Source organism: Parambassis ranga, chromosome 4 (assembly GCF_900634625.1).
Source record: "Parambassis ranga chromosome 4, fParRan2.1, whole genome shotgun sequence".
NCBI classification, from domain to species: Eukaryota; Metazoa; Chordata; class Actinopteri; family Ambassidae; genus Parambassis; species Parambassis ranga.
Genome location: NC_041025.1, coordinates 462,387 through 487,964, shown reverse-complemented (window position 1 = coordinate 487,964; position 25,578 = coordinate 462,387). Strand labels below are relative to the sequence as shown.

The 25,578-nt window shown below is 43.3% G+C and overlaps 5 protein-coding genes across 9 annotated transcripts; 4 read left to right on the top strand and 1 right to left on the bottom strand.

Moving 5' to 3' along the window:
- The first annotated feature begins 1,624 nt into the window (after positions 1–1,624).
- rp2 (RP2 activator of ARL3 GTPase) lies at positions 1,625–6,135 on the top strand. Its single transcript, XM_028403510.1, has 5 exons — positions 1,625–1,942; positions 2,761–3,429; positions 3,887–4,001; positions 4,522–4,607; positions 4,716–6,135. The coding sequence occupies exons 1-5, from the start codon at positions 1,781–1,783 to the stop codon at positions 4,797–4,799; spliced, it is 1,116 nt and encodes a 371-aa protein (XP_028259311.1). The 5' UTR covers positions 1,625–1,780; the 3' UTR covers positions 4,800–6,135.
- A 145-nt stretch (positions 6,136–6,280) lies between these two features.
- On the top strand, positions 6,281–14,138 carry jade3 (jade family PHD finger 3). Its single transcript, XM_028403509.1, has 12 exons — positions 6,281–6,439; positions 7,711–7,768; positions 7,883–7,942; positions 8,022–8,104; positions 8,197–8,354; positions 8,454–8,644; positions 8,726–8,937; positions 9,046–9,213; positions 9,319–9,435; positions 11,131–11,589; positions 12,064–12,181; positions 12,277–14,138. Exons 3-12 carry the CDS (start codon positions 7,894–7,896, stop codon positions 13,074–13,076), a joined length of 2,355 nt encoding a protein of 784 aa, XP_028259310.1. The 5' UTR covers positions 6,281–6,439; positions 7,711–7,768; positions 7,883–7,893; the 3' UTR covers positions 13,077–14,138.
- A 1,269-nt stretch (positions 14,139–15,407) lies between these two features.
- On the top strand, positions 15,408–18,398 carry plcxd1.1 (phosphatidylinositol-specific phospholipase C, X domain containing 1, tandem duplicate 1). 2 transcript variants are annotated; one of them, XM_028404142.1, is made up of 7 exons: positions 15,408–15,699; positions 15,884–16,031; positions 16,285–16,427; positions 16,509–16,637; positions 17,014–17,169; positions 17,425–17,605; positions 17,694–18,398. In XM_028404142.1, the coding sequence occupies exons 2-7, from the start codon at positions 15,908–15,910 to the stop codon at positions 17,936–17,938; spliced, it is 978 nt and encodes a 325-aa protein (XP_028259943.1). In that variant the 5' UTR covers positions 15,408–15,699; positions 15,884–15,907; the 3' UTR covers positions 17,939–18,398. The 2 variants fall into 2 exon arrangements, with proteins under 2 accessions (XP_028259943.1, XP_028259941.1); XM_028404140.1 differs by having other exon boundaries at positions 15,851–16,031.
- Positions 18,399–18,787: 389 nt separating this feature from the next.
- plcxd1.2 (phospholipase C, X domain containing 1, tandem duplicate 2) lies at positions 18,788–20,936 on the top strand. Of its 3 annotated transcripts, none has more exons than XM_028404577.1 (6): positions 18,788–19,102; positions 19,466–19,550; positions 19,782–19,905; positions 20,128–20,283; positions 20,358–20,541; positions 20,631–20,936. In XM_028404577.1, exons 1-6 carry the CDS (start codon positions 19,021–19,023, stop codon positions 20,894–20,896), a joined length of 897 nt encoding a protein of 298 aa, XP_028260378.1. In that variant the 5' UTR covers positions 18,788–19,020; the 3' UTR covers positions 20,897–20,936. The 3 variants fall into 3 exon arrangements, with proteins under 3 accessions (XP_028260378.1, XP_028260377.1, XP_028260376.1); XM_028404576.1 differs by having other exon boundaries at positions 19,777–19,905; XM_028404575.1 differs by having other exon boundaries at positions 19,414–19,550; positions 19,777–19,905.
- Positions 20,937–20,945: 9 nt separating this feature from the next.
- On the bottom strand, positions 20,946–24,609 carry gtpbp6 (GTP binding protein 6 (putative)). Of its 2 annotated transcripts, XM_028404574.1 has the most exons (11): positions 24,148–24,609; positions 23,733–24,057; positions 23,519–23,656; positions 23,381–23,451; positions 23,169–23,299; positions 23,014–23,084; positions 22,782–22,940; positions 22,467–22,675; positions 21,623–21,771; positions 21,390–21,542; positions 20,946–21,314 (listed from the first exon to the last, which is right to left on the bottom strand). In XM_028404574.1, exons 2-11 carry the CDS (start codon positions 24,034–24,036, stop codon positions 21,188–21,190), a joined length of 1,512 nt encoding a protein of 503 aa, XP_028260375.1. In that variant the 5' UTR covers positions 24,037–24,057; positions 24,148–24,609; the 3' UTR covers positions 20,946–21,187. The 2 variants fall into 2 exon arrangements, with proteins under 2 accessions (XP_028260375.1, XP_028260374.1); XM_028404573.1 differs by having other exon boundaries at positions 20,947–21,314; positions 23,733–24,609.
- Between the last annotated feature and the right edge of the window lie 969 nt (positions 24,610–25,578).

Genomic DNA, 25,578 nt, shown 5'->3' with positions numbered 1-25,578 from the left:
ACAGGGACACACAAACCTGTGGGTGACATCACAGATCCATAGATATAGAGCCTACACTCTACACCAGGATTACATCCACAAAAAAGTGTATTAATGAAATGAAATGAATTAAAAAGTAAGATTAAAAAAAGTCAGCATGAATTAAGGTGATGGGGAGATTTCATTTCCAACTGGGTTTCTGGTGTGAAGTTACCAAAATCAACCCAGCACATGATACATTTCTGATGCAAGCTGTAAATCTGTGGAACGAAGAAAGATGGTTTTAGTCCAAGAAGGAGTTACATAGCAAATTGTGAAAATTGCCCCAAAACCTTTTTTTCTTAACATTTGGGTGATTGGGACAGGATGTTTGATTTAAGCTGTTCAACTGTTTTTGCAGTTACATTTTTAAGACTGCATTATTGAGAAAGGGTCAGCTTGGGTAATGGAGACCTTTTGCTAGCAGTTTGCTAGTTAGGCATTAAGTGAAACCAGCTAGCAAAAACACCCAAAATCCAGCTTGTAAAATGAACATTTTATGGTTGAATATGTTTCAAAACATAAAAAGGATCATGTAGACCATGTACACTGCTCAAAAAAATAAAGGGGACACTTAAAGAACGCAATGTAACTCCGTCAGTCACACTTCTGTGAAGTCAGCCTGTCCAGGTAGGATCAACACTGGTCAGAACTTGAACTTTCCATTCAACCACATTATATCCCAAAGAACCTGAAATTACCCAGCCACCACAGTTAGCGCTGGATGATCGTGTATGATATGATTCGTCATGACTGAACCTTAGCAGACAGCTTATTACTGTGAGCCTCCGCTAACATGCAGCTGTCCTGATGTGAGTGCTTACACGTGTGTTAAGAGTAAAGGGGAGATGTTCAGAAAGGCCAGGCTTCAGAACACCGTGAGGAAGGATTACCTATTATTAGACTAGCCTAGTGGCTTAAGTCACAAGCTAATCGGACATGTGATTGAATGGCTTCATGGTGTTTGTGGTGTGTAGAGCAGAATTGTGTTTTCAAATAGAGCAAAAACTGCGTTAACATTCCAAATGTAAGCCTGACTCACATGCCCTGTATGAAGAACAGTAGTTCATTTATTTCCGCACTCTTTTCTGACATACTACCTCATTTCAAAATGATTTGACCTGAGCTACTTTATATTAGCTGATACATCTGTGTTGTGGTTAGAAAGCACGCAGAGGGGTGTGTCCAGTGTGTCCGTGTCGGTAGTTATAAAATAACTTTTCTGATGTACCTGAACGCATTGTCCGACCAAGCCAGCCATGGAAATGTCTGGGTCTGTGTTTACTTCATAGCCCCCTGCTTTCTCATCTGCGACGTGTAGCTGCTTTTAGTCACAGTAAAAGTAGACACGATTGATGCAGCTTACATGTGTGTTATTCTTAACACACATGTAACATGTGTGTTATTCTTAACATGTAACCACTCCATAATATCAACTATGATGTACCTATACTTGGGTGTTTTGTTTTCGCATTTAAAGACATTTCATATGTTTTGTAGATTTTTCCTACATGCCACAAACGCCCCATGAGTGCCCACCTCCTCTACGTGTCCCCGTGGCTCAGTCCTGGCCTGTGATTGGCTCTTCACACCCTCACGCACGTAGATTGGTTGCGAAACGAAGCTGGGAAACGGGAAGCTAAAAAAAACTTGACAGAAGTGTCCGTAGCTAAGCCTGCTCCTGCTTCACATTTGTCGCACGCTGTAAACAAACTTTCGGGTCGGAAAGCTGGTCACATCTTGTCGCCACTGAACAAGCAACATGGGGTGCTTCTTTTCGAAAAAATCCAAAAGGAAGTCGGATAAAGAGGAACGCACGCCGACAACAACGACTGTCGAAACTGCGACGAGTAACGCCGTTCCCCTTGGCAACAACACCACCGACGAGGCACCGAAGCAGTACAGCTGGGACAAAAGGGAAAAGGTAGCTTTACATGGTTAGCAAGGAGACAAATAAACACGGGAGTTCCTGATTAGATGGAACTTAACGTCTGTACGTCACAGTGTGCTCAGTCCCGTACAATCCTAGAGGTAGTTAGCTCATCTTTACCCCTCAGATCAAACATGTGACGTATGTTAAGAAACTGTAACTATGCCGTGTGCTCAGTTCCGCTGTGACGCCTTTCCTAATGTCGATACGTGTATTTTAAACGGACTGTGCTGCAGGGGAAGAATAGAACAGCTGAGCTTCACTGCAGCACAGGATCGGCCCTACGTGTTGACTGGGGTCGACAGGGGCTGCGTGTAGTTTTCATTAGAAGTTGCCATCAGCATGATTCTCTTCCTCGTCCCTCACACACACCAGCTCTATGTCATCCGCGTTATCTCATTATCGGATTAATACACAACACGGTGTAGTTCTTTACTCCACAATTAACCACACTTAACACGGCCTGCTCAAACACTGTGGGCGTTAACCAGGCAGTGGTTCAACTTCCGGTGTGATGCAAGGGATATTATTTGTGGTTTAACACACTGAATAGATTATGTCTCAAAATAGACTAATGAACACCTGCAAGTTAACTGGGGCAGAGTAAAATATGACTGAAGAATTGAAACTAAAATTAGAGTAAATATCAGCGTATGTGGTAGGAGGCATATTCTGTCTTAGACATAATAAACCCAGAAGTTTGCAACTAAAAAAAAACAAAAATGGCATATGTTATTAAATGTTGTTGGACAACAGCAATTTAAGTTATACATGGTTTGAATGTTCATTTAATCACCTTTGTCTTTGCCCAGGTTGACCCTAAGGATTACATGCTGACAGGACTCAAAGATGTCACAGTGGGCCGCCTGCCTAGCAAACTAAATGGGCAACAGTTTGTCATTCAAGAGTGTGAGAACTGCAACATTTATGTGTTTGACCACTCAGCCACTATCACCATCGATGACTGTGTCAATTGCCGCATTTTCTTAGGACCCGTCAAGGGCAGTGTGTTTTTCAGAGACTGTAAAGACATCAAGTGCGTGGTGGCCTGTCAGCAGTTCCGCACACGGGACTGTAAAAAGATGGAGGTGTTTTTGTGCTGCGCCACTCAGCCCATCATTGAGTCATCTACAGGTATGAAGTTCGGCTGCTTTCAGTACTACTATCCTGAGCTGGCCTTCCACTTCAAGGATGCTGGGCTGAGCATATTCAACAACAACTGGAGCAACATCCATGACTTCACACCAGTGTCCGGAGAGAACAACTGGAGTTTGTTGCCAGAGGCTTCAGCCGTTCTGGATTTTGTTCCTGCACCTGACCCTGAGTCTGAGTTCAAGTCCATTCGGATCTCCACTGACCCCGCAAGGAGCATTGTACCTTTGACAAAGGGCGGGAGGCGCAAGGACAGTGAAGAGTCGTGCCTCTTTGTCTTCTTCTCAGGAGAGTACACCACAGCAAATGCCCGCAAACTTATTGATGAGGTGAGCATCTAAGTGGAAAAAACACTGGTTTGTTTTAAAGTGTGGCTACAACAGGAAGTCATTTTGTGTGGAGGCGATAATGCTGGTGGTGGGGATGTATCAAAACGTCTTCACTGATTAAACAATGGTGTGTATTCAGTACTTCTCCAAAATCCATTTTTATTCCAAAATAATTTCTGTTAAACATTTCAATGCATAATGCCATCTGGAATCTATAGCCACTGTGCTAGGCTGGCTGTGTCGTTACTTTCAGTTATGTTCGTGCTGCTTCCGTTCCGTGCATTCCGTTACCACATAAGCATGAGACTGGCCCCACGTGCCACAGTAATGAAGTCTTGTTGCAACACACATCTCTACCAAGGATCTCTGTTGTGCTGAGGATTCTGTAAAAGCTTCACAGTCCACTGGAAACTTATAATTGTTTCTATGTTACTTGCTTTACATCTGTTATGCACAGGCTACTGGAAAAGGATTTGTGCTGGTCCAAACCAAGGAAGTCTCAATGCGACCAGAAGATGTAAAAAGGGTGTTTCAGAACAGTGCTGACAATCTTGTGGAGTGGATTACTAAAGGTAATTTTTTCCCCATTATCTTTTGTTGTAGCTGTAATACGCCTGCAGCTCAGGAACTCAGCCAGGTATTCTAGACTTGTTTTTAAAGCTAACATAAAGCATGCTCAGCTTGTGCTAATGAGAAAAATATCAAGTTTATATTAGAACAACATGGCTTTCAGCTGCCTGAACCTGAAGAAACGGGCTCAGTTTTCAAACTACCAGTGTTATTAATAAAGATTTTATTATTATTAGGCAAAAATACCCATTTCTATAGATTTTTTTTCTTCCATCTAAATATGTGTCTTTTTTCCTTCTCATAAAGCTAACAGGATTTCTATTACAGCATCACTGTTGACTGCAAGTTAGCCAGCACCAGCCTGGTGGATTTTTAAAGAAATGGAAATCAGTGGAATCAGATCTGTTGAGTGGTATTAAATACTGGAAACTAACCAACGTGTTTGAATATAATGTGATATAGGATACTGATGCAGAAAGTGTTTGTTGTCTGTACTGAAAAGTTGTGATCTTCATGTTTAAGGTCCTGTCATTGCCCTTGAGTTGAATGGAGACGGAGTTGTGGAAGCCTGCAAGAACATCGCCAGTGAGGTGTTCAGTGGGACCAAGGTAATCATACAGCATGAATAGCATGTGTTTGTAGCGCTTGTGTTTTAGCTTGCACAGATGGGTTCTATTTCTCAGTGAAAAACATCTGCACCATTGTTTCTCCCACAGGTTTTTGTCTCTGATAACAAAAATACATCCTCTCGTGATGTGGATAGTTTCTTCAACTTTGCTGACATGCAGATGGGCCTATAAACAATTAGGTAACAAAACAAATTGCGTGTACTGATTGAGATTTCCAGCACCCTACCTTTGCAATCCAGCATGCACTGAATACAAACAATGATAATCTGACGTCCATAGAAAATATTAGGAATGAAAAACATTAAGGACTCTTGCTTGCTAAAGCCTTGAATAGAACAATTCAAACCAACAGTGATAAATCTGCAGACTAAAATCATTTGGACACATTTGCTGTAAACCACTCATCCATTAGTTCCAGACAGTGCTGTGAATATTTATACTGATTTGAATGTAGTTGGTAATCTTGCTTTTATCTATTGTGAATGTACTTCTTGCTGTAAATGTAATTTAATTTTTATTTAAAGTTGTGCTTTTTATGTGTGAATCAGTTGTAACATTGGGAAAAAACAAGTACATTGGGAGCACAAAAATACCTGATGGAAAATATTTTCTATATAAAATCCTGTTCTGATGTGGACAGGTGTGTGTGTGTAGTTTCAATAATGTGTAGAGTTGAACCATGCTATGTAGGTGATGACTACATCTTTACAGGACATGCTGTAGTTTTTAGGCCAAACTCTTTGTGAATATGAGTGTGTCTTGCTGTTCTCTGATCCATTTACACTAATCCGTGTAATGGCTGGGATTTTTGACGATTTAGGTATATTGTGATCATTTTTAATAATTTTGTAAAATTTGTTTTATACATTCTGACTTTATTGAATGTTTTTTATATGAAAACACATTGTTTTTAGTAAAAGTTTTATGTGTGAATTTTCGTTTGTTTTTTGTTTTGACTGAAAGTAAGCTGCATGAAAAATGTAATAATCAGACTACAGTAAATGATGCATCCTCCTACTGAGACTAGTAGATACGATCATCAGCACAGTCACATGGTTATAATGTGGACATTTACAAAAACTAAAACAATAACAAGGTAAGAGGAACCATCCTGGTTCTTCTTTGTAACATGAACCACCTTCTTCTTTGAACAAGCTGAAATGCAACTTTGCCTGTGACTGATGGTTAGATTATCTAATCTACAAACTGTTTCTCATGAAAAGAGAGTTTGTTGTAAACTTGCTGTGAATGATACTTTGGTCTTTGTGTTTCAGCGAGTTTCCTTTTCATCCAGTCAACAGCTTGATTGCTGTGATGGCTGAACCAAGCCTGCGATATTAAACAGTTTTGTACAGTTGCCTTTTAAAATATATACATAGGAATTTATTGTGAGGTACTTTTGTATTTGCAAACCTTTTGTACTGAGGTTTTGTAGAGAATTCTGTCTTTATGAATGCGCATCTGTCTGTATTGTTGTTTCTACAATTAAATCACATCCTGACACGCAGAACATCCGCTTTGTGTGTTATTAGAGGCTGTTACTGTAGAGCTTGGTACAGAGGTTGACGCCTGTGGGGAAATCGAGCGCACCCTGATTTGAGGAAATCCGGCGGGATTTAGGACCCGGCGGGGCGCGCGGTACAATAGAGCTGTTGTGCGGCGCTGGTGGACACATACCCGGAGATCCCCCTTGTGTCGAGGGATACTAAACATCCAAATCTGATCTAGCTGTTTTACCTGCGTGTGTCTGCGGGTGTTGTCTGGGCGCATGTGTGACTGCACCGAAGCGGACAGTGGAGCGTGGACTGGAGGTAAGACGGGAGAAATGTGAACAATATGCTCGTGTGTTCAGTGGGGCTCGGTGTGCCAGGATTTGCCCCGGATGGTTTATCCAGGCCACGGGGCCTGCTCCCCCTGCTTCCTTTCCAGCACCGATTCTGTCTTTTTACCATTTAAATGTCTGCGACTATTATACGAAGGTTTTTCAGTGTGTACTTTGTCTTGAAGCCCTACACAGCGGAGCTGTACGAGTGCTCGCCTCTCCGGCTGTAGGAAGTGACATCTTTGCGTGATGGCGGCGCCCATGTTTGAGTCCAGCCTGCAGCCTGCTGCGGGCCTGTGCGGTTGGCGCCAACACTGCTCGCTGGGCAGGGCACAGTGGTTGTTGACGGGATTCTTTTCGTAAAAGAACCCAGTGTCTGGAAAGTCAGGACAGCGCTGGCGAGCTGGCAACCACTCCTGTCACTTTGCTGCTAACAGAAGGTTCTGCTCTGAATTTAGTATCGGTTTTCTAAATGAGTTGACACTGCCTGCTGACTGATGTAAGGTTTAAGTGACAGCGTTAAAGCATGTACTTCGCCTTTACATTAACATCTGGGACCCATACCAGCTCCTTTTATGTACAGACGTTTTGATACAGGGTCATCTTCTGTGATCCAGCTGTTGCATGGTTTAGGTTTATATCGAAGTGAATGTCTCAGTCTGCATTGGTGTGTTGTTTTTGTGAGTTAGTGATTCAGCAGCTGGGGCAGATTTGTTCTGTTTGCTGTGTTTACAGATAAAACACTGTCAGTAGCAGATGCTTAGAGTGCTCTTGTGGATGAAGCAGGGCATACAGTTAAGTCTGGTTCATTTGGATTATTCTAACTAGCTGTGTGTCCAGTGAGCTGTTGGCACTGGTGTGTTTAAGTTGCACTATGGTATGAGGACCTGGCTCAGTGCCCTGTCCTCCTCATACCCCTCCTCTCCTCATGGGGAATGTGAAGCATGTCCTGTCTGTTGAAACAGTGTACTGTATTTTCTGGCTGCTCGGGGTTTAAAACCGTAATGAGTTGTCACATTGGTTCAGTAGGCTGAAGGCACACACTGTAACTCTGTACCTCTCTCATCTTACTTCCCTTTGATTATAACACAAGAAAAACCAAGGACTGTTGGTTAAATGTTAGTAAATGTATCATTCTTATTCTAAAAAAGACACGTAACAGAATCATTATAAACCTGCTGTGATCTAATGTAGATTAAACACATGCTTGTTGTTATCTGCAGCCTGTGTTCATAGGACTAACCTATTTTTTATTTGCAGGTATGAAATAAAGTGGTTAATAGAATCTACTAGCATGGTTTTCTTTGTGAAATATATGGTGAGTAAATTCTTTCTTTTAAATCAGAAACAAATGTACTAATCTTATTTGATTTCACAAGTCTTACAAACGTTTTTCCCCACATTTGAATGTTCTTTTCTGCTTCTCCTGCAGGATGTTAAAGGATGAAACGCCTCAGGTCCTCCAGCAGCAGTGACAGTTCTGACAATGAGAGTGAGTCACCAGTTATAGAGACCCTAAGACATAAACTTGACTATGCTAACACTGCTGCTTGTTGTTTTTCTTCCATCAGGTCCTTCGACCTCCTTCTCCTCCTCGAACAACTATGGCAGTAAACCAGGGAGCTCTGCCTCAAATCCAAAAAAGCCTGCTGAGGTGAGATTCTATCTTCACAGCCATTCACTGTGCTTATGTTTCCAGAGCAGTGTTTGATGCCTGTTTGTCCTGTGCTCTCCTCTTTCTTTCAGGTGTTTAGAAAAGACCTGATCAGTGCCATGAAGCTGCCTGACTCCCACCATGTCTCCCTGGAGGACTGTTACCTGCTGGCAGACACCTGGAAGCAGGAGTGGGAAAAGGGAGTCCAGGTGCCAGCAAGTCCAGATACCATTCCAGAGCCGTCTGTTAGGTAAGCCAATCCAAGTCCCAGAGGTCAGACTGTGGACAAACGTTATATGTGCTTCTTAGTTCAGTACTAAGAGATTTTGATTGCGCCCTACATGTTCAGGATTATTGCAGAGAAGCCTAAGGAAGTGCTCTACAGCCACCAGAAGAAGTCCATCCAGTGCTTGAGTCAGGAGGCAACAGATCCAGGTTATGTCAACATAAAAGAGTTGGCAGAGGCCATGTGTCGCTACGATCTGGATGACATGGACCTCTATTGGCTGCACACACTTAACTGTGAGCTTCTGCACATGGGTAAGGAACAGGACGGAACGTAATTATCCACGTTAACATCTGTCTGTGCTGAGACTGAGGTTTGGACTTGCTGTCTTCCAGGGGAGGAGCCCATTGATGAGCTGACAGTAGAGCAAGCCATGGAGGCCCTGGAGAGGCAGTGCCATGACAACATGAACCACGCCATCGAGACAGTGGAAGGTCTGGGGATTGAGTACGACGAGGATGTTATCTGCGATGTGTGTCGCTCCCCAGACAGTGAAGAAGGGAATGACATGGTGTTCTGTGACAAATGCAACATCTGTGTGCACCAGGTAGACATCTTCTGTGTGGAAAGTATTTTCCAAACACTGACTGTGCTAGTTACACATTTACTTTGTGTAAATTCACTTGGTCACAGTATGTCCCTGTTCTGCCTACAGGCCTGTTATGGTATTGTCAAAGTGCCTGTTGGAAACTGGCTGTGTAGGACCTGCGTCCTCGGCATTGACCCACAGTGCCTTCTGTGTCCACAGAAGGGTGGGGCCATGAAGGCTACACGTGCTGGCACCAAGTGGGCACATGTAAGCTGTGCCCTGTGGATACCGGAGGCAAGTAAATGACAACCTGCACTGTGCCCTCAGTTTGCTTTTAGAATCACTCTGTAATAGGTGTGAAATAGCCTCTCATGTTGTGTTGAATGTACTGTTGTGTAGGTGAGCATTGCTTGTCCTGAGAGGATGGAACCCATCACTAAAGTCTCCCACATTCCACCCAGTCGCTGGTCTCTTATCTGCAGCCTGTGTAAACTGAAGACAGGTGCCTGTATCCAGGTGAGTGTGGGTCTTGTTGTCAAAGTGCATTTAGAGAATTGCTTATAATTAAATGGGTAACCATGATTCTGTCTCATTCCAGTAAAGTTGATCATCTGTTTCTTGTTTAATGATCATTAGAGCTCTGAAACTTTCATTGCATTCATTTATTTTAACCCATTCAATTTACTCTAAACTATGTACTTTGCATAGAGTCACAGGAAGTAATAAGTTACTACAAGGTCAAACGTTTACCTAAAGGTGCTGTGAGGTGTCAACAAAGTGACAAATAACAACCATGCCTTCACTATTACTAACTTTCTGAGAATGTTTAACACCCCCTCGGGTATATTGACATGAAAATATTAAAAGTTAAAAATAGTTTTTTTTTTATCACTATCACTGATCCCTAACACAATACAGTATCTGAAATGATCAGTACCAGATGTAATTGTAACTAATACAGTTTTTTTTTGGTGAAAATGGGCCAGTGTTTGTTATACACTGCTAAAAAAAAAAATAACGGAACACTTAAACAACACAATGTAACTCCAAGTCAGTCACACGTCTGTGAAATCAGTCTGTCCAGGTAGGATCAACACTGATTGTGAATCAGTTTCAGCTGCTGTTGTGCAAATGGAACAGACAACAGGTGGAAATGAGAGGCAGTTATCAAGACAGCCCTATAAAGGAGAGGTTCTGCAGGTGCTGACCACAGACCATTTCTCTGCTCTCATCCTTTCTGCCTGATGATTTAGTCACTTAAATTATTGTTATCATTTTGTCAGTGCTCTCACCCCTAGAGGTAGCATAAGGCGGTGTCTATGTGGTGGGGAGGCATTTCTTTGGAGAGCCGCACAGCCCTCCATGTGCTAGCCAGAGGTACCCTGACTGCCTTTAGGTGCCGGGATGAGATCCTCAGACCCATAGTGAGACCATTTGCTGGTGCAGTGGGCCCTGGGTTCCTTCTGATGCATGACAATCCTAGGCCTCATGAGGCTGAAGTGTGTCAGCAGTTCCTGCATGTTGAAGGCATTGATCATTTTTACATTATATTCTTCTCAATGTAATCAATGAAGATTTTCAACCTGAATATTTCATTCATTGAGATCTGGGAGGTGTTATTTTAGTGCTCCCTTTAGTTTTTTTTGAGCAGTGTATTCATTTGATTAAAGCAGTTTCATAAGTCAGCTTTTGTCTGCAGTGGTTGTCAGTGTGAACAAGTGGAAAAGACATAGTTGTCAGAAAAAAAGGGAAAGGTAGGTTGACAGCAGTGAGAATCAGTCAGATGACAAATGTGTGCCATACAATAAAATGAGTCAGAGTTGTTTTGTATAATCATACCTAGTAATTAGTTCCAGAACATTTATAGAAGGCCCCTTTACTGCTGGTTTCTTTCACGTTTGCTCTGGTAAAAAGGAGAGAGTGTGAGACTACTGACAGGGCGAGGAGAGCGGGTAACGGAGGTAAGAATAATGAACAGTCTAATCCTTACATCAATTTAGGATGAAGTATCCCCGTTATTTTGACTTTTCATATTTATCTGGATAATTTAGAAAAACAGGCAGAGTAAGAGCTGGTGAGACTGGCGGGTGAAAATGAAGGAGAAGGGGAGCTTGGACCTTACCCATATATACCAAAGTGAAAGTCAATGTTGACTGCAGTGCTCCTGCTTTGATGCAAATGTAGTGTCTGATTTTGTTTTTGTACCCACAGTGTTCGGTAAAGAACTGCACCACTCCTTTCCACGTGACATGTGCCTTCGAGCACAGCCTGGAGATGAAGACCATCCTTGATGAAGGGGATGAGGTCAAATTCAAGTCTTACTGCCTAAAGCACAGCAAGTCTAAAGCTGGAGAAGCTGGCCTGAGCCCAGCACGCTCTAAACCAACCGGAGAGACAGGGAAAGTGGGCCAGCGGGCACAGAGACTGCAGGAGTTGGAGGAGGAGTTTTATACTCTAATCCAGCCAGAGGAGCTGGCCCAGACCCTTGGGCTGTCTGAGCCCCTGCTGGACTTCATCTACCAGTACTGGAAGCTGAAAAGAAAAGCCAACTTTAACAAAGCTCTGCTGCCCCCTAAAGAGGAGGAGGAGAACCTGGTATTGCAGCCTCAGGAGGACAGCATCCACACACGCATGCGGATGTTCATGCACCTAAGACAGGATTTGGAGAGGGTGGGTGCTTTTCTGCACTGCAGTAGAAGTGTTTTGTGCCAAGTCTGTGTTTAATCCAAAGCATTTCTCAGCACATGCAGTATGTATTTTATAGTTTGCTCAGTTGTCAGATCCAGATTCATACAGCCAGATGGCAGAAATCACATGAATTATAGTCAGTGAGTTAGTAATTTCATCTTTGGCTTTTGTCTGGCCTGAGCCCACATTATACACAGTATATAATGAACTTTTAGGTTAGGATTGAAATAATAGAGAATTCCTGTAATTGATCTACACACAACCGGAAGAACTGCAGTAGAGCATGCAGGCGTGTCACATGAATGTGCTCCTGTTTGGAAAAGGATTCATCCATTTTCCATCAAATGTATTTTAACCATGAAAACAGCGATACACAGAGAGTTTCAAGACAACAAAGAAATCCTCTAAAATCTTGACTTGTGTCATGTGGTCATGTTGTGGTATTCTTTACTGCAGGTGAGGAATTTGTGTTACATGGTGAGCCGGCGTGAAAAGCTGAAGCTGTTGCAGAGTAAAGCCCAGGAGCAGATGTTCAACTTGCATGTGAAGCTCATGAACCAAGAGCTGTCTGCTGGTGAGCACTGATTTAAAACTAAAATTGACATTTAGGATTGTGTTGCTACTTAAGAAATAAGAAAGAAATAATGTTTTTTCTTCCTGTTTCCAAAGGTGTTTCTTCTTTACCAGTGGAAAGCATGCTGTTTCACCCTCCTCCAAGGATTACTCTGAAGCTGAAAATGCCCAAAGCTTCAAGTTTTGGAAATGGAAATTCCAGTTCCAAATCTGGTAACGGGCCGCTGTGCCCGGACAATAGTGGTAATGTTACTGAACATGCTGCTGAAGGGCTGGGCCAGGGGAAGCCTCAGCTACACAGCCGTGGTCTGAGAGATGAGCGCTCCAATGGTCGACTGTCTTCCTTTAGTGGCAAGGCGCTGCCCATAAAACCGAGTGGCAAACCTTTAGCCCTGCATGCTGCACTCCACGGTCACTCATCCAGTAGTAATGGCAAACTGGAACAAGATCGTGCATATATGGTCAAATCTAATGGTCTCTTAGAAAAGTATGTGGCTCAGAAGCACAGCTCTTGCCAGACATCCAATGACCGGGATGGTACAAAGGAAGTTTTGAACAAGACCAGCTTTCGAAAATCTGCCATACAACACTTTGGCAGGTCTTTCAAAGAGGCTACCATTAACCTAGTACGGACCACAGAGGATCTGCAGGCTTCTGGCAAACTGCCTACAAATGCCTCAGCCAAGGATAAACTATGGGCTAAACCAGTGTCTGAACACAAAGCGAAAAGCATGCGGTCTTACCAGGACAGTGATGGGTACTGCCCTGACCTGGAGCTCAGCGATTCAGAGCCAGAAGCCAAAGGGAGGCACAGGCGGCAAGTTGGGTTACAACTCCCAGATGCTCCAAAAAAAGGGAAGCATTCTCTGGGCTCCAGACCGACCATGCAGAGGTGACAGCTGTTTGTTGACCCTGCACATCTCTATCAGGGACTAATGGTGCTGTATACATGGTGCAGAAGACATGGGAAGAGGAGAAGCATGAAGGGTATTGTTGTGGCTTAATGAAGACGTGTGGCTCTGTGTCTGTGTCAGCTGTCAGTCTTCTGAGATTATCATGCTTGCCTTTCATTGGAGGCTGCATACTACATCTTTGTATGAAACAGACCTGTTCTCCTGCACAGCAGTTTAAGTTGACTTTAAACTGCATTACATACAGTGCTCAAATTGGAATGTGCATAAAGTGTGACTGAACCACAAACGATCCACTTTAATGTGATCAGAAATTCAAACCGACATGCCAGATGGAGGTGTTTACCAGTGAACTGTTCCACCTGCTGCACTTTGTACCTTTCACACTGCCTGTTACAGTTGACTTGTTTCTTCACAGGCCATGGACTGGCTGGTGACCAGTGACATTGGTCAAGCAGTGAAGTCATTTTTGCCATTTGTGTGTAGGAATGCTTCACACATTACCTTAACAGATGATGGGACAAAACAAGATGTCAACAGTTTCTCAAAATGGGAAGAAATGTGTAATTACATTCCACAATGCATCTTTCAGCATATGATCAACCTCCATTATCACAGATGTGAAATCATGAAAATGAGCTGTGATAGTCGTTGACATTTCCTGTGGCCCAGATCTGATAATAAACTACCTGGTCTGACTGGTTCATTATAGGGCTGATATTTTTATTTTTCTATACAATTTCAAGTCAATGCAAGTAGTGATCCCTTATTTCTATGAACATAAACATATTACCACCAAACATTTTAACAAAAAGAAGCTGCACCAGTGTCTGATGGTGTTCAGGTGGTTGCAAACACAAGTGGCATTATTTGAGCTGTTGTTGTAGCTGTGACAAAAACAACAGGTTTCATTCTGTTGGCCTTTCCAGCTTTTTATTATTTTCTCTAGTCTGTTCAGACTGGAGTGGAATGTAAATTGCAAAGGTGCCAACTAACACGTTCTCATTTGGAAAGTATGTTTTTAAATAAATTCCTTCAAAAAGTAAATGGTCTTTATGTGAGTTGATTCATTTTAATGCAGAAAAGAAGCTTTCCTGAGCTTTTGCTACAGATACTGTTTATAGGACCACTTAATGAAGTCTTATAATTACTGATAAGAGACTTTCTTATTACTTCCTATTTCTTAACTTAATCTCTTAATCTTATAATTGTGATTTACAATTTCATGTTATCTATACAAAGTTTTTTTTTATGTTGAGTTTGTTGATCCTTGAAATGAAAGATAGGTGGCAGCATTACCACACTTAAAAAAACTGCCCTACAGTCATTTTAAAGTGCTGGATGTAGGTCAGATTTAGTATACAGTGGGAAACCACAAGTGTAACTAATAACATCAAATATTGATGGCTCAGTGTACCAACATGTTCAGATCCAGGACCTTTTAACTGTCCATACTAAATGAACACAGATGGAATTCTTTGTTTTCACATATAATGCACAAAACCTCCACTTAGGTATTTAATGGAGAAAGGACAAAAGGCCTGCTGTGCTTTGAAAGAGAGTCTAGAAGGTTGGCTGTTTCACCACACTGGTTAGTGCTGTTTCAGGGTTTATTGACGTGCTGTAGAAGCTGAGAAAGACCTGAGCAACCAAATCCTCACAAACAAATAGACTACTCAATCAGTTTTCTCCCAGGAAGCCAATTCTGGAACTAAGGCCATCCTCTACAGCAACCTTTTCATCTTATCACGTATCCAAAGGAAAACAGACTCTTCTCTAGTCCTGAAGTCATGAAAATGTATCAATCAGAGATGTCTCTGTTTCAGATTGTTTTTAATTCAGAGTCCTCAAAATGAGGTAGTAGAGGTAGGTAGTGTTTTCAGAGGGTTAGTGTCTTTTGCTGTTCAGCAAGTCATAAATGCTGTCAAGTAGCCTACTAGTCCAAATGAAATAATTATTTAGTAAATAGTTGACAAAGTGAGAACAAGACAGCACTTCGGACATGGTTAGATGTTAGAAGCACTGGCCACGCTGATCATCACAAGCATGAAGCACGAAGCTGATGGCTGTCAGCTGACCAGTGCTGCAGCGTTTCCACGGAGATATGTACACAGCAGCATCCCCCGCCTGCTCTCACATCTTGTCCTCTGTACCATTCAGTGGTCTCTTTAAGAGGACAGCCTCTCTGCATCTGCTGATCAGGCAGCGCGGTGCCGCCGCCGCCCTCCCCGCACATCCTGCTGCACCTCCGGGACTACCAACCCGCCTGCTTTACCCGGAGCGCACTTAGTGTTGATGCAGCAGTCGATATGTTGCGTTATGGATAATCCATAATCGAAACTAAAATGCAGCGGGCCCCCCGTCCCCGCCACCCCGGGCTATGCAGGTGTAAAGGGTAGGCAAACTGAGGAGCGAGCCACGCTGCCATCGCCGGATCCCAGCGCCGGAACACATACATGTTTTATGTGTAGCACACAGACATGGGACTCAGTATTGTTTTGGAGGTGGCAGCTTCTCCGGGCGCATGCCTGTAACCTCACCGTGTTTGTGCTGGTTCGGTCGGTTCGGCTGGTCCGTTTGAGAGGAGCAGCAGCAGCAGTTTGATCAAGTAAGTGGGAGATAAACAGGGTTTCACCTCTCACATTACTCTGTGCTACTGATCTGATACACAAGTACACTGCTCTCTAATGTAGTACTCTCTTGTCCTAAAACAAGCCAGAGTGCATTAAAGCTGACCATGCATTCTCTATTTAACACAGTAAACCTAATCAGTTCATGCATCCACCACTAAGGCAGTGCAGACGCCAGAGCCCAGCATGTCCTCTGTGGTGGTGTCAGGGCAGAGTGAGCCGAGTCTGAGAGAGCTGCCCATGGAAAACTGGATGTCTCACCTGCCGTGCGCCCTGTGGGACACCCCCCTATACCACCTGGCCATCCCAGGTATGCTGCCACGCTGATTCAGCCAGTGAATGGTTTTTGGTGTTGTATTGTTAGCTGTATGTAATCATAGACTGAAAGCTGCACTACACCTCAAAAAACACATGCAGAAAGGAAGACACAAGCAAACAAGGTGAACATCAAACAAACACAACCACATTCAAACATGGTGCAGAAAAATTCTCAATCTTTTAAATGCAGCTTTAGACAGTCGTTTGTAAAATGATGATCATGTGTACAATCTTGTCCCCTTCAGGCAGCCACAATGCAATAACCTACTGTCTGGATATGAATGACAGATCACCTGTTGACCTTAGACAGCCGGACCTGCTTCAAAAGATGGACAAATACATGAAGCCCCTCATTCGTCCCTTTGTGTACAAGTGGGCAGTAACACAGGTAATATAGCACAGAAAATAGATTTGGAGGGAGATAAAAGCTAACCGCCCTCTGATGAACTCTGCATCCCGTGTCCTGCAGGAGTATACTATAAAACAGCAGCTGGACTGTGGGGTCAGGTACTGTGACCTGAGGATTGCACACAGGCCCAATGACAGCTCCACTGATCTGTACTTCTACCACGGTGTTTACACCACGCTCACTGTGGAAGTGAGTGATACCAGTCTAACTTGCTTCTGATACATATTTGAATGACACTTTATATTTTTAAAGTGACATAGTCTCACGTTAAGCAGATCTGTATGAAAACTGTTTCATGTGAGGACAGCAGCTGCAGACAGGTCCTACATGCTTGAAGTGAGAGCTTTACCACTGCTCTCCAGCAAAATGATCAAATAAATAAGCATGAAATCATCTCAGTAATTCATCAAGAAAGGTATTGCATAAGTGTTTTAATGTTGACCCAGGTTTTTATCCAGTTGTAGTCGGCCACTGTCTGAATGCCAGAAATGGCTGTGTCCTGCCTGATATCTGCTGCTGGCAGTGTGCTGTTAGACCTTCATGTAAACTTGTGTTTCCCTCGCAGACTGTTCTGAAGGAGATCAGTGAGTGGCTGGATGCTCATCCCAAAGAGGTGGTCATCCTGTCCTTCAGCCACTTCCTTGGCCTGAGCCAGGAGCTTCACATGCTGCTTCTCACAACTATACGCAACATATTCACCTCCAAACTCTGTCCCAAAACGGTACAGCCCGGCTTCCTGTTTGGTATAAGAATTTAGAAATGACAGCTCACAATATTTTACACTTTATGTAATGTCAGCAAATCCCAAAATCTGACCAGAGCCATGTGCTGTAATTAAAGCTAGATGAGCCTCACTGTCTAACATGTAACCAATTCTGTTTTCATTTGAATCTGTTAATAATGCTAAAAGTATGAAATACTTCTAACATTCTCCTTGAAAGAAGCATAACTAATGCCAGTATTTTGATCATTTCAGGAAGTGTTAACTCTTCGAAACCTGTGGGCTTTAAGCCACCAAGTGATTGTGTCCTATGAACACAGCATTGTCAGTTGTCACAGTGAACTCTGGCCACATATTCCTTACTGGTGGGCCAACAAATGCAAAGCTGAGTCTCTTATTGAGGAGTTTGAACACAGGAAACAATATGGCAGACCAGGTAATTCACTGCTAACTCACAAGTATATTAGTTGGAATAAAATCTGATGTTATTTTGCAATTGAATCTTGTGCGATTTTGTGTTTTAGGAGGCTTTTTTGTCACTGGCATTAATCTGACTGAGGACTTGAAGTACATTTGCACCCACCCAACAGAGTCCCTGAAGGACTTGGTGATGTCCACATATCCGATACTGCTTGGCTGGGTCAAAGAACAGACTCCTGGCTCTAAAGTTGGCTCTCTCAATATCATAGCAGGGGACTTTATCACAGAGAGCCCCTTTGTACCAACTGTTGTTATACTGAATGAGAAACTACTGAAACAGTCCTCATGACTTCATCGAGCAGAGCATGACATGCACATGGGTGCTTGAATTATACTATGAAGTGTGAATGTGCTGGCTGGAAGTGGTGACATGCATTTGAGTCTGAAAGCAGCTTGAAAACAGACTTTGGATCTGCACTCTTTTGTTTACATTCAGTTCACTGTTTATGCAATGGGTCTGTTTTTACAAGTCGGCAAGATGGCCACTTAACTTACACTGAGCAAAGCAATAATATTACCACTAATCTCACCTTAACCAAGGCGCTTTAGAAGAGCAAGCACAATGTATTTAGTAAGCACATGTGACTAATGTAGGACATTATGGGCCTGAGCTAGACTAAAGCCCTGCACTTATTTAAGAGACTGTAGAGAACAAACGTATGCAAAATGCATGAAAACCTATCTGCATGAGCCACACCTGACTCTTCCACTTAACCTAGACTGTAGCTAATAGATTAGGCCTTGATATACATGGATGCTGCACCGCTGTGCCTGTGGATATGCTTTTCCAATAAACATGAGCATTTTTAAACCAATCATCTCCTTTATTCACAGAATGTGCAGATCATACAGGCAACACATACAAAGGTTTGTTATTTACTGTTTGGATTCCAAATGGAACAGACTCATTGAGCAGTCTATGTTTTGGGGTTTTCTGGGATCAGCCTGATCCATCTAACAGTATGATGGACAACATGACAGATAGAACTGATTCAAAACCTTTCATCAGATGATGCTGAAACATTTTAAACAGCTGACTGTTTGATCCCAGCCCGACAAACCCCAAACCAACACATGCTGTCACAAAGTCATTTGCATTAAAGTCACGGAAGTAAAATAAACGTAAGCCCCGCCATTGTTGGATACAATGATCGCAGCCCAGACTAAGGCTGAAGCTAAGTGAATAGAAATCAATGTGCTTCGTGTTTCGGCGGAACACTGTCAGCAGCTCAGAGGAAATCAGGAAATTCAAGTTGGTCCTCCTCCTGTGCTGCTGCTCATGTTTGCCATTCAAAGACACTCGTTAAAGGAAGCTAAAAGAAATGTGGACTAGCTTGAAGAGAGTCCTCAGACCCGCACTCCTCAGCAGACATGGATCGCAGCTGTCAGGACTGGATGGCCGCTTTACCGGAGGACCTGTGGGACACCCCTCTGACGCACCTGGCCATCCCAGGTACAGCCAGACTTTGGTTTTTACAACATATATATATAACACAAAGCAACGTGTGGTCTCTGTAGTCCAGCCCTCAGAGTGTACTACTTGTTATTTATTCTGGGAGTCTCAGTAAGATTCAGACCAGCAGGCAAACAGACCCACTACAGTCCAGCACTGTCCGCATGGAAACGTTAAGTAAAGGAGTGTTTACAGCTGTGCAGGTACCCAGTGTGCCTGGTGTAGTAGCAGACTCTCTGGTTTTCTCCTCTTGACAGAATGGCATGCGGATATTGGACATGTTCAGTGTGTGTTCATACCTGTTTGTGCAGGAAGCCATGATGCCATGAGTTACTGTCTGGACATAAACTCTCCCCTGCTCAGGTCTGAGTCCAACTCTTTCTGGCTCCTGGATAAACTTTTCTGCTGCTTCACAAGACCTGCCATCTTTAAATGGGCTACCACACAGGTATGAGTATCATAATGAACTGGTCTGAGGACATCTATGGGACTAGGTTATTGAAAGAAAAATGGTGGAAAAAAACAGCAGTGTGCTCTGTGAACATGGCTTAAATGACCTCCTTACTGAAAAGCCATCATCAAGAAGGAACATGTATTTGTGCAACTCAATACATTTTGTAACCATTACAGTAAATACGTATTTGACACATAGTGTTGTACTCTCTTCCTGTTAGGACAGAAGCATTGAGGAGCAGCTTTCAATGGGGATTCGCTACTTTGATCTCCGTGTTGCACACAAACCCAACGACTCATCCAGCTACCTGTATTTTACACACGTCATATACACATATCTGACAGTTCTGGTAAGCTTTTCCCTTTACCCTTTAAGATTTGTGTTCTAAGCCATTTTTGAAATCGTCCCAGTGACACACCTTCCTCAAAGAAGCTGCCTTGTACGACTATGAATCCAGCACTAACTGTACTTTGAGGCCAGTGCTTTAGAACAGGTTCAACAACATCAGTCTCAGATTCATAAGGTTCAAAAGGAAAACGTTCTAATGATCCTACAATGTCTGCCTCTACAGAAAACACTTGAATCTGTCGCCACCTGGCTGAAGTCTCATCCAAAGGAGATTGTTATCCTGGCTTGCAGCCACTTTGAAGGAATGGACGACACATGTCATGAATCATTCATTTTCTCCCTGAAGAAGCTGTTTGGCTTTAAACTGTGTCCCTGGAAGGTCGGTTTTCTCGTTATAGAGGTGATATACTGTGTGAAAACATTGGCCTAACAGTGTCTGACCATCCTCCACAGGAGTCAGCATTGACCTTGCGGAGTCTGTGGGCATCTGGTTACCAGGTCATCCTGTCCTACGACGCCCAGATCACAGCGAGACATCCAGAGCTGTGGCCTGCCATTCCTTACTGGTGGGCCAACCAATGCACAGCACAAGGGGTAACCAGTTACTTGGACTGGAACAAAGACCATGGGCGTCCAAGTGAGTTTGACCTGAGAGCACAGAGATTAGGATGTGTGACATTCATGTGTACTTCCTGGAGTTTTGAGGTTCTGTGTTTTTTCCTTCAGAGGGTTTCTTTGTCGCTGGCCTGAACCTGACAGCTGACAAATGTTACATCGCCAAGAACCCAAAAGAATCCCTGCGCACACTGACCTATAGTAACTGGGAGTACTTGAGAAAATGGGTGAAGGACCAGGTACCTGGATCAGACCCAAAGAGCCTCAACATCATTGCAGGAGACTTTGTGGGGCCACTTCCCCTCTGCTCTTTGATCATAGCACTGAACCAAAAGCTGCAAAAGAAGACTACCAGCAACACCAAAAAGCATCATTAGCTGCAATTTTATTGCACATGAAGAGACACTAAAATCCTACCTCATTTCTAAGCTTCTTTTTCTTTTTACATGAAATGTCGTCAGTAATGACATTTAACTGGGAAAGTTAGCAGTTTCTCAATTTCTCACATTCACTTATGGTGTTTTTACCCAAATACATTCTGTATGTTCTGTATCTCAAATTTGTAATCATGTTTACTTTTTTTACATATTTGTATCTTCAAATATTTTCTTGTACTCTACATTAAACAGTTGTTTCTTATGCGGTTTGGGGTTCAGTTCCCTCCTGTGTTATCTCCCTCCAAACAATTTCTTGTAGCGTCCATGAGCAGCAGTGCTGATGATGACCTTGACAACAGCTGAACCGTCATCTGCATTCACCTGCACGTCTTGAACTGTAGCCTCTTTGTACAGCCAACTGGGAATGAAAAGCACTTTTACTTCCAAACACACACTCAACAAAGGTCTGACAGCAACAGATCCACACTCTTACCTTAACTGAGGAGAATGGAGGTTAACTTTGAGATCTAAAATCTGTTTCCCTGTAGACGTGACGATTGTCTCTTCCACTACTTTCTTCAACAAATCTAATCCTCGCTCCTCCAGGGCAGAAATGGGCAGCGCACCAGGATCTGCAGACTGATAGCTATGACATACACACAGCAAGTTACCCAAAAACTCTAAAAAATCCTTAATTTTTCATCTTAAAAAGGTTTTTTCTCTTACTTATCCAAGAGGTCGACTTTATTGTGGACCTCAATCACAGAGCTCATTAGCCTCTCAGGGATCTGCAAATTCTTCAGGACATTCAGCACATTCACCTTCTGATTCACTGTGTCTGGATGACTGATGTCTCTGACATGAACTAGCAGATCCTAACACAATGAAAAAGATGGATAGACAGGAATGCCAACATATAACTTTTCTGATGGCTCTGCCATAGTTGGATGTATCAACAAGGGTGATGATTTTGAGTACAGCATTGTGGTGGACCGCTGATCAATGTGGCAAAGACAAAAGAGCTGGTTGTGGACCTGAGGAGGACCAAGGCACACATGGCTCCTGTCTCCATCGGTGGTCAGAGTGTGGACATTGTGGAGGATTATAGGTATATCTATCTATCAGTAATCTTGACTGGACCAAGACCATGCTGAGGAGGTTTTGTCAGTCTGTGGTTACGTGTCCTGGGGCAGCAGACTGAGAGCAGTACTGTTATATGTACTAATTCTAACCTGTTACAATATAGCTGAGCATGCATGGAGCACCTGGAATTTCCCCCTGGGATTAATAAAGTATTTAGTAGTTAGTTTCGGATTCTGATACCTAAAAATCAATCATTTCATCAGAACATATCATTAGCTCTGTGTCTGTTTCCAATAGTTTTATTAAAAACCTCCTCTTTAAGTTATTTTGTACCTGCTCTGTTCTCACTCTTCTGGTGTTCTTCATGAAGTTTCTTTTTTTTAACCTTACATTTTTGTGCAGTCTAATGTTAGAGCTTTCTGTGTATTGAGCAAACTATAAAAGCTTTTGAGATAAATGTGTGGTCGAGGTTAACTTGGTTACATACAGAATGTTTAATGTCCTCCAGTGTGGCAGTGAAGGAGTCTATGAGCTGGTGCGGTAACTGGGATAAGAAGCCGATAGTGTCCACATAAAGGACGGTCATGTGACTTGGCAGCTGGCCAGCATGGACAGTCACATCCAGGGTTGCAAAAAGCTGGTTCCTGGGCTGGAGACAGTTGTCCCCGGTCAGAGCTTTGATCAAAGTTGTTTTTCCTGGAAAGGAGAGAGAAAAAAGAGCAGAAGAGCATGAATGCCATAAGACTGAAGATTTTCTCGCTGTTACACTGAACCTAAGCGTGGTGTGTTTGCAGTCTCTCACCACAGTTGGTATATCCCAGCACAGAGATGATGGGGAACTCCTTGTGTTTGCGCTGACTTCGCAGGAGGTTTCTCTTCTTCTTTAGTTTTTCCAACGCAGAGCAAATCTTCATCTCACGCTCCTTCAGCAGCCTCTGCTGTATCTCGTACAGTGTCTCACCTGTGAGGTTCAATCAGCAGGGTAACTCAGCAAACAGCACATAGGCGTCTGTGTGTGTTACACGGTGAATTACCTGACCCGCCGATGTATCTTGCTCCTCCCCCCTGTTGGTCCAAGTTGGCCATTCCTTTTTTTAAACGAGATCTGCCATTTAGACACATAATACAGTTCAACAAACAAACAAACAAACAAACAAACAAACAAACATGGGTGTTTTCAGGCAGCTACCTTAACAAAGGGATCTCTGCCAGTGAGATCTGCAGCTTGGCCTCTTTTGTCCTGGCATTGCAGCGGAAAATGTGGAGGACCACTGAGTATCTGTCAAAGACTTTCACCCCCCAGGCCTTCTCAAACTCCCTCTGAACAGATAAAGAAGGAACCATTAGCATGTTAAGGCTTTCACACAACCCAGGCAGAAAAGCAACCGTCAGCCTGCTCACCTCAGAAAAAGGAGACAGACGCTCCACATTAACAAACACAGCAGTGACTCCTGCTGTTTGTCTGATTTTCTCTGCAGGGAAAGATGACTCATATTAACACCGACTGATGTACAGGTGGATGCTGGGAGCACACAGTACCTGTGAGAGTCTGAAAGTTGCCTTTTCCAAATATCATTTTCTTCTCTGGTGTTTTGGTGGAGAGGATGATCTTGTCCACCACCTTCCAGTTGTCTAAGGTGTTCACAAGCCCCACAGCCTCGGCCAACATCAGCTCAGCTGCAGATGGACAGTTTACATGTTTTAAATGAACCCTTTGAGATCATCATCAGTCTCATCTATGCAGGCCGGTTACCAGTGGTCAGATACTGCTTCCTGCTCCCCCACTTAACATCAGGGTGGACTATAAACACCCTGTGCTGTCCATCTCCAATGTTTGCAGGAACCTGCTGCTGGAAAAGCTCCTCCACTTCACCGTCATCCAGAAAATCTTCATCCTCCTCGTCTTCTTCCTTCTCTGTGAAGTCATCTGTGCTACTCAGTCTGCAGGCGGAGAGGGCCACCGGCCTGGATTGCTGAGCGGATGCGCCTCTGTGCCCAGGTTGTAGTAAAGTGTTGACTGCATGAGCCGGGGTGTGGAGTTTGCAAGCTGCTGTCATTCTGTGGCTGCGGCCTGTTCGCTGCAGGAGGGGCAGCCATGAACGAACCCTCCGCAGTGTTAGCATGGAGCCAGAGGAAGCCACTTTATCTGCACTTAAAAAAGAGCGTACCTTCACTTTGTACCAGACCAGGTGACAAAATCACACTCCAAGCAGGTCACCTTTTGACACTGCTGCCGTCCTTCTTCCACCCCCCTGCAGTGAAGTCAACGCAGATACCTACTTATTTCGCTGTTTACATTACTACTTGATTCGATACATACATAAAAAGGCAAACGGGTTAGGGTTACTATGATTATTAACGTGCATGAAAACGATAGCTTGCTGTGTTGAGGTGCCCTTTGTGTTTTCTGTTCCCTTCAGCGCGCCTTCAAGGCAGCGTTTGCTTTTTCGATGTGTACAAAACTAAAATTTCCAGAACCAAACGTGTTTTTCAGCTGCAGACAGTTACACATACATAGTTCAGAGCAACTGCATTTTTTACTACTAAGAGTTTTGAAGAATGGCTTTTTAACGCTGACTGGAAACATGAAGCCGCCTGGAAGACTAAACAAAGGGAGGCCAGCATCTGCCGTTGTTATTTCCTGTGTACGTCACTTCCTCCAAAATGGACGCACACGCTAGCTGTGTCCCAATTCAGGGTCTGCCTCCTCCGGAGGACGCAGCCTACGCGGTCTCAGGAGGCCGCGTCCTCCTCTTGGATCCTCCGCAGGATCCTCCACCGTTGGTAAATGGGACGGTTCAAAGCACTTCCTGATTGAGGCGCGACGTCATAACTTGTGCCCCCCAAGCCCGGGAAAAACAAAAGCAGCGACACAACACGGACTACACAACAAGAGACAACAGACAAACGAGACAACAGTGTGGATTTAGAAATGTGGATTTTTTAATATATTTATTTGTTGTTGGAGGAAGAGGAGAGGCGGCTCCAGCGGCAGCAAAACCGGTGACGGCTCATTTTCTTCAGGCTGGGAGAGCGCAGTGGGGAGGTGACGGTAAGCTGCTGTTTAACCATATTATTGATCATAATTAATATACCGGTTACTGAGCAAACGCTAGATATATAACCACTAGATTGACAAATATGATTAAATGTAATTTATATTTTATTCAAGTGTAAGACTTGATACAGGGTCTGTTTGTAATTTTAATACTTAATTAAATAGCTTTATGTGGACGGAATGTTATAGGTAAAAGGGCCACAGCTGAAGTGCCAGGACAGAGAGGGGCAGACATCACAATGTGTGCAGCACTTGGAAATACTGGGTTGTGTGTAAAGCAGTGAGTTGTGTCTACAGTTTACAGTACACAAAAAGATGCTGTGAAGTGGATTATATTCATACAATTGCTAATTGTGTGTTATAAAAGTACAAACTGAGTGTAAAGCAGTGTTTCTGCTTTTAGCTTTGCAAACTCGGTGAGTGATTTTGCTGTAACTATTTATAGTTTTAGAAATTGTGCTATAAGAATCATTGTTAGTGTTTAAGCAATCAGAAAAAAACTGTAAGTGAAACACCATGTTTTTCCCAATATCCTTAAATT

Coding starts and splice junctions, on each gene's coding strand:
- rp2 (XM_028403510.1), top strand. CDS start 1,781: ATGGGGTGCTTCTTTTCGAAAAAATCCAAAAGGAAGTCGGATAAAGAG. Junction 1,943..2,760: donor GCTGGGACAAAAGGGAAAAG/GTAGCTTTACAT, acceptor GTCTTTGCCCAG/GTTGACCCTAAGGATTACAT. Junction 4,608..4,715: donor AGGTGTTCAGTGGGACCAAG/GTAATCATACAG, acceptor TTTCTCCCACAG/GTTTTTGTCTCTGATAACAA.
- jade3 (XM_028403509.1), top strand. CDS start 7,894: ATGAAACGCCTCAGGTCCTCCAGCAGCAGTGACAGTTCTGACAATGAG. Junction 8,355..8,453: donor ATTCCAGAGCCGTCTGTTAG/GTAAGCCAATCC, acceptor CTACATGTTCAG/GATTATTGCAGAGAAGCCTA. Junction 9,436..11,130: donor AGACAGGTGCCTGTATCCAG/GTGAGTGTGGGT, acceptor TTGTACCCACAG/TGTTCGGTAAAGAACTGCAC.
- plcxd1.1 (XM_028404142.1), top strand. CDS start 15,908: ATGTCCTCTGTGGTGGTGTCAGGGCAGAGTGAGCCGAGTCTGAGAGAG. Junction 16,032..16,284: donor ATACCACCTGGCCATCCCAG/GTATGCTGCCAC, acceptor TGTCCCCTTCAG/GCAGCCACAATGCAATAACC. Junction 16,638..17,013: donor ACACCACGCTCACTGTGGAA/GTGAGTGATACC, acceptor TTTCCCTCGCAG/ACTGTTCTGAAGGAGATCAG.
- plcxd1.2 (XM_028404575.1), top strand. CDS start 19,021: ATGGATCGCAGCTGTCAGGACTGGATGGCCGCTTTACCGGAGGACCTG. Junction 19,906..20,127: donor ACACATATCTGACAGTTCTG/GTAAGCTTTTCC, acceptor CTGCCTCTACAG/AAAACACTTGAATCTGTCGC. Junction 20,284..20,357: donor TTAAACTGTGTCCCTGGAAG/GTCGGTTTTCTC, acceptor CATCCTCCACAG/GAGTCAGCATTGACCTTGCG.
- gtpbp6 (XM_028404573.1), bottom strand. CDS start 24,102: ATGCTAACACTGCGGAGGGTTCGTTCATGGCTGCCCCTCCTGCAGCGA. Junction 23,657..23,732: donor GAAGCAGTATCTGACCACTG/GTAACCGGCCTG, acceptor GTCCATCTGCAG/CTGAGCTGATGTTGGCCGAG. Junction 21,315..21,389: donor CTCCATTCTCCTCAGTTAAG/GTAAGAGTGTGG, acceptor TTTCATTCCCAG/TTGGCTGTACAAAGAGGCTA.